The 6,354-nt window shown below is 38.7% G+C and overlaps 1 protein-coding gene and 1 non-coding gene across 2 annotated transcripts; one reads left to right on the top strand and one right to left on the bottom strand.

Annotated features, from left to right (window-relative positions):
- Nucleotides 1-1,159: 1,159 nt before the first annotated feature.
- On the top strand, nucleotides 1,160-4,698 carry LOC147132592 (tRNA selenocysteine 1-associated protein 1-like). Its single transcript, XM_086015436.1, has 9 exons — nucleotides 1,160-1,334; nucleotides 1,795-1,892; nucleotides 1,964-2,078; nucleotides 2,153-2,202; nucleotides 2,339-2,470; nucleotides 3,527-3,643; nucleotides 3,768-3,966; nucleotides 4,074-4,104; nucleotides 4,221-4,698. Exons 1-9 carry the CDS (start codon nucleotides 1,311-1,313, stop codon nucleotides 4,379-4,381), a joined length of 927 nt encoding a protein of 308 aa, XP_085871562.1. The 5' UTR covers nucleotides 1,160-1,310; the 3' UTR covers nucleotides 4,382-4,698.
- A 1,164-nt stretch (nucleotides 4,699-5,862) lies between these two features.
- Nucleotides 5,863-5,998, bottom strand: LOC147132591 (U11 spliceosomal RNA). The gene has a single exon (XR_015082330.1). It is a non-coding gene; the product is annotated as a U11 spliceosomal RNA (small nuclear RNA).
- Between the last annotated feature and the right edge of the window lie 356 nt (nucleotides 5,999-6,354).

Here is a 6,354-nt window from a genome sequence, read left to right as displayed (position 1 = left end):
TATTGGTTCCCATAAAATTGTATTCATTCATTCCTGCATTTCTCTTCACTCCTCTACCATATGTTAACCAAATTTAAATGCAAATCTACCTGCCTAGTTTGCTTGGAGATGGTATTAGCCGTAAAAGATTTTAGCAGAAGTCGCCAATACGGCACCAATTTCAAAGGTACACAAACAACATCATTTTTTTGCCACAAGAACCATCTACAGTTCGTTGGAAGTGCATGAGGAGTTACAAAATGTGTGTCTTCCAAAAAATGGATGTATAGTACACTGCCCTACATAATTATTGGTCCCCCGGTCAAGACGTGTTCTTTTGCTTCGCTTGAATTCAATTTTTTTTTTTTTAAATCATTTCGGACCTAAACAAAAGAACGACAAATCCAAATATGAGTGCGTTTATTCAGTGGGGGGGGGGAATCCCAAAGTAAGAAAACATATTTATTTTACATCAAATCATGTTTGTCGCAATCACCCTGATGTTAATACTTTCATACTTAAGATTCAGAGGGTTTTTATAAACTGTAATAAACACAGTATACTGAACAAAGACAAACCAACTGATGCTGCTATTGAACCATACTATTTTAGGTGTTGGTGCGATTTGGCTTGATTTAACAACAAATGTATTTAGTTTCTGTCGTGTTCTTCTTGCAGTATTTGTTGTTTATTTTGCCTAGTTTAGCCTTTTTATGCTTCATTTTGCACTGATGGTGGGAAACACTTTGAATTCTATTATACCAGTTAAAATGAGAATAAAGCTTCCTGTTTTTGTACAATTACATTTCCGTGTGCATATGCTAAGCCTGGGGCCTTCATAATCACTAGTGCTGTAACTTCAACTACTAGCAAGGCCATTCGCTGGTAGATTTGCAGTTGCGCTCTTCACATTTTCAGATGTTGGCTTGAGTAGTTAGTTGTCTGTGAGATGTTCCAATCTTTTTTTATTTATTTATTTTTTAAATTGGAATAACCTAACCCTGTTTTAAACTTCTCCACAATTTAAGACTTGACCCATCTAGTGTATTCCTTTGGCTCCATGACGCCGTTTGTGTTATGTTTGATAGGCAGGTAGTCCTTTTGCAGTTCCTGTACAATAGGTGGCGGTATACACCACAGAAACGTAATCCCGCCAGTAAATTAAAGGAAGAAGTGACCCGAGTGACGCATTTCTACATCCTTTCCTGCTAACATCACGTACACCTAGCACGTCTGCGCCTTCTTGTTAGCATGTGGACGCTAACTCGTATATTTCGAACTTAGTTTGTCTTGTAAACTCAAGTTCTAAAGTCCACATTGTTGACCGAACCATGAGTACATTATGGATGGGAAATGTAAGCTAATATCTGTTTTTTTTTAATATTGTGAGAAATGAATTGAAAAGCAGCATGGCGGCCATGTTAGCTAGTCTAAATACGGCGATGGACTGCGCGCGATAGTTCCAACAGCTAACGATACACAATTTAAACGGTTTATTTTCTAGTTTGACCTCACTCTGTCTTCAATATATTATACTAGGTAGTCCTAACGATAGCGTTATGATTTTTATCGTTTGGTTGTTTCAAGTATCACCATTTGCTGTTTTCCATGTGCTGTTTTTTCGTTATCGCCACTAACAATAACATCCAATTATAATCGCTGTTAAAACTACAATTTACAAACTTCATTTTTTAAAAAATCTTCTGTATTGGCTCTCATCAGCCAAATCACTATGAACTAATATGTCTTTGATAATGTGATCTGATCTTTGAATCGCTCCCTATCTATTCTGAATACTGCTATGCTGCTCCGTAGCTGGATTCTTATATGGACGAGAAGTTCATCACCAGAGCCTTTTCTACCATGGGTGAGCAGGCGGTCAGTGTTCGGATCATACGCAGCAAGGTTACAGGGTGAGTGTCTAAACTTTGCGTAGTTTTTGCTGTTGTTGCTGTACCTGTGATTCTAATTTAACTTTTGACAGCGCGCCATCGTCCAGCAGTGCCTTGGGTTATTGTTTTGTGGAAATGGCGGATGAGGCCACAGCTGAGAGGTGTCTTCGTAAAATCAATGGGAAATCCCTACCTGGAGCCAGTCCAGTATGAAGAATTGCTGGGGAGTATGTCGTTATTATTTCTGGTTGGGTAACATGTTTGATTTTTTTCTCCTACAGCCTACAAGATTCAAGTTAAACCGAGCTACCTTTGGGAAACAAGAAACAGGGTGAGGCGTAGTGAAGAAGCAGGGTATCAACTGTAACTTGAATATGAAAGATAACCACATGAGGCCTACTATGAGCCTTATTTTAATGTTGCCACATCGTGCGTTGTCATAATCGATCCCATTTCATCTTTTGTAGTCAGATGTACTCTTTATTTGTGGGCGATCTCACTCCAGAGGTAGATGATGGGATGCTGTACGAGTTCTTCTACAATCGATTCCCTTCGTGCCGGGGAGGAAAAGTCGTGCTGGACAGCATGGGAAACTCTAAGTAAGTTTTTATCATGTCGCTGATCAGTATGGAGCTATATTTTGAGCAAATATTAGGCCCACGCTTGAGAAAAATGATTTTGAGAAAAAAATCTCGCTATTTTTCACCTCAAAACTGCAATTGTTATTTAATGTGATTGTTTTTTTAAGGTCCTCTTCCCATGTATTTTTAACAAAACCCAAGCATTAAATTAATATGTATCACAATAAACAACATCAAATTCATTATACATGTTTTAGTCTTATAGTTCAATCTTAAAATAAAGGCAAATGAATTAATATGAACGACAGTTATCTGCTTCAATTCACTTTTCATGTTTCATGAAATAATTATATATAAACATGTGGATATGCACTTAACTTGTATATCGTTGCTGTCCTGTGAAAAACACTTAATGTACATTTTTTGGGTTTTCATTTTTATGTGAATTGGTTTTGACATTACAGACATTCCATTAACGTGGACATAAAAAAATAAATAAATTGGACATGTGTTTTTCACAGGACAGCGACGATATACTATGCTATAAAACCAACCGACCGAAATGTAGGTTTTTTTTTTCCAAATTGTACTCTTTGTGATTTGAAAATTACACGAGATCACATTGCAATGTCGATTTGAATTCAATTAGTTGTTCTTAATGTACATTTTTTGGGTTTTCATTTTTATGTGAATTGGTTTTGACATTACAGACATTCCATTAACGTGGACATTTAAAAAAAAAAATTAAATTGAACATGTGTTTTTCACAGGACAGCGACGATATACTATGCTATAAAACCAACCGACCGAAATGTAGGGGTTTTTTTCTCCAAATTGCAATCTTTGTGATTTGAAAATTACACGAGATCACATTGCAATGTCGATTTGAATTCAATTAGTTGTTCAGCCCTTAGCGCACACAAAAAAGAATAAATTACAGAAAAAAAATGTTTTGAAAAATAAAGTTGTATTAAAATTGCTACATTTCAGGAGCTAACCTATTAAAAGTCCATGTTTTATACTTCTGAATCCAAATGCACAATTGAGTTTGAGACATTGCATCTTTTGCTGTAGGGGTTGCGGCTTTGTTCAGTTTCCCGACGAGCGCTTGCAAAAGCGAGCACTGGACGAGTGTCAAGGAGCTGTGGGACTGGGGAGTAAACCCCTGCGGCTAAGCTTAGCAGCTAGCAAGTAAGTTGGGGGACTTTTTGCATGATGGAACTAGAAACGGATATCCGTCAAATCTACAACAGAAGTTTTGCAACTCTGCTGCCAAAATGTCCTACCGTTACCTATGTGGTTCTCTCCGGTGCAGTTTAAGGAACAGACCGCTGCAGCCTGAAACCAAAGCCTGGCCAGCAAGCACCACCTACACGCCAGCGTACGACCAGTACAGCCAGTACCAGCAACAGGCGTATCCTAACTATTACTCCACCTGGGGATACGATCAGACTGCAGCGACGTACGGCTACACGTATCCGCAGTACGATTACTCCCAGTATGCCCAATCACAAGTAAGCTCTCATTATTTTATTTATTTATTTATTGATTTATTTTTATCCAACATATATATTTTGCAAAAAGAAATCATGGCATCATTATTTTTCTTTATTTTATTCAGGAAATCGATATTCAGGATGATGGACTTGAAGGTTTGTATTTTGCTTGCACACTCTGAGCATATTTGTTCAGGATCAGCCTTTTGAATTGCAGTGTCATGAGCGTTTCAAGAGTTGTGTGTTTCAGTAAGCAACTCTCTGTGTTGCAGATCCATCGGCAGAGTTGGATGTGGTGGAAACAAACAAGAGGTTCATACAGAACAGTGAAGAACTGTATGACGCTCTCATTGACTGTCAGTGGAAATCAGCAGAGTTCTCCTCAGAGCAGGACCAAGTGATGTTAACCATACCAGATCCGGTTTGCTACTAAACCTGGATGCAGTCGTTCCTTGAGGTTTTATTTACAGCCGTCTGCCGGAGCCTCGACAGGATGGACTTTTCTTTGAACAAAGGACATATTTTGTGGTACTTGTTCATAAGATGCAAGTGAAACTAGCAGGGCAGACGTTTTTTTGTAGGACAATTGAAAATGCTTTGTCATCTTTTTATTAGTGTTAGGTTGGCTTCCAAGGTTCTTGCCACTTAATCTAGGCTTGGTGTTAAAATACTAAATTGAAAAATTAACTTCTGTTGCATGTATTTTTTTTATGTTTTTTTCTTTTGTGCTCATTAAATCTTTAATTGGGATTCTGTTTCTGTTTTGTGATCTAATGTGCAGTCAAACCTGTTAAAGAATGCTGAATTCAGCTAAGGAGGGCTTTCGGTGCTTTGCTCAAAGGCTGCAGTGCTCAACACACACCTCAACAGATTTGTTTCAAAACTATTTTCTTTCACAATCTATTTTTAATGGCGCACTACAGCCTTCCTAAAAAAAATAATTAAAACAATCTCTGAATTTTCATTGACAAATGTTCAGTTAACATTGAAATGGAAGAACAACTTCTAGGCTTAGCTTTCTTGGTTTTAGCAGCGTTTATAGACATAAAACACAGTCCTCCTACTTTCATAAATTTACAAAAAGTTCATTTGACTTTTCCAAAATTATCCATCCATCCATTATCTGTACCGCTTATCCTCACAAGGGTCGCGGGCGTGCTGGAGCCTATCCCAGCTGTCTTCGGGCAGTAGACGGAGGACACCCTGTATTGGTTGCCAGCCAATCGCAAGGCACACAGAGACAAAACAAACATCCACACTCACACCTAGGGTGGTGTCCAATCAACTTACCATGCATGTTTTTGGAATGTGGGAGGAAACCGGAGCACCCGGAGAAAACCCATGCAGGCACGGGGAGAACATGCAAGCTCCACACAGGGAGGCCGGGGCCGGGATCGAACCCACGACCTCTGAACTGTGAGGCGGACGTTCTAACCAGTCGATCACCGTGCCGCCCTTTCCACAATTACATTTGTGAATATCAAACTGCAAGAAACCTAATGCAAAGCGTGTGAAATCACGGGAAAACATCCAGGTTAAAGTTAGGTGCCCAGTCAACATGGTTTAGGTGAAACGGGGAATCTTTCAACACTCACTGAAGACTAGTTAATTTAGTGAAATCCACACTTTTTTTAAAAATTATTATTGTAAATACTCTGCCCACGTCCGCAGTTAAACGGCGAAATTAGACTCCGCAATCCACACAAAAGAAGCAATGAACATTAGAGAATAGAACAGAATCAAAAATATTTTGACTCGAAGTGTGCGTTAGACCCGGGTAGTGGATCCTGTATATTTGCGTGGTAAAAAAACATATCCTTGGATTCGTACGCAAGTCATGCATCGCCATTAACTGGATCTCTTGGGTTGTAAATTCTTTGTGCTACCTCAATCTTTGATATTTACAGTTTCAAATGGGACACTGGAACAATCGGTTACCAGCTTTCCCTGTTATAAAAATTGTGCTTCCGAAATCTCTTGATTAAGATTCCGCGAATAACGCCCCGTTAAGGTTGTTATCCAAAACACTGACGTTGTTGAAGCCCTTTTAATGATTATACGGTACCGTTTCACATATCTGTAGTGGTAAAACAACTCTCTGTCACGGTGTCACAACGGTGGCAAAACTTAATCAGCTGTATTCAAAATTGTATAACACTGGTGATAGTATTATGAATATTAAGACATGGATAATCTCCACCAGTAATGGCGGTATCGTTAATATGTGATTGTATTTGTAGGATGAAAACGCTACCGCAATGCATTGTGGGTAAGAATTCAAGCACTGTTCTTGTTTTTTGATTGGTTAGTTTTACTGACAATAAGGAGCCCGGTGATTGGTTGGTGATGGGTTAACGTATACTCTGAACAAGGAGCACATGAATTGGATACTTCAAAAAAAAAAAA

The sequence above is a fragment of the Filicampus tigris genome, chromosome 18 (genome assembly GCF_054856515.1).
Source record: "Filicampus tigris isolate MCC_2025a chromosome 18, RoL_Ftig_1.0, whole genome shotgun sequence".
In the NCBI taxonomy this organism is placed as follows: domain Eukaryota; kingdom Metazoa; phylum Chordata; class Actinopteri; order Syngnathiformes; family Syngnathidae; genus Filicampus; species Filicampus tigris.
Note: the sequence above shows the minus strand (reverse complement) of the source record. Positions and strands in the feature narration are given on the sequence as shown.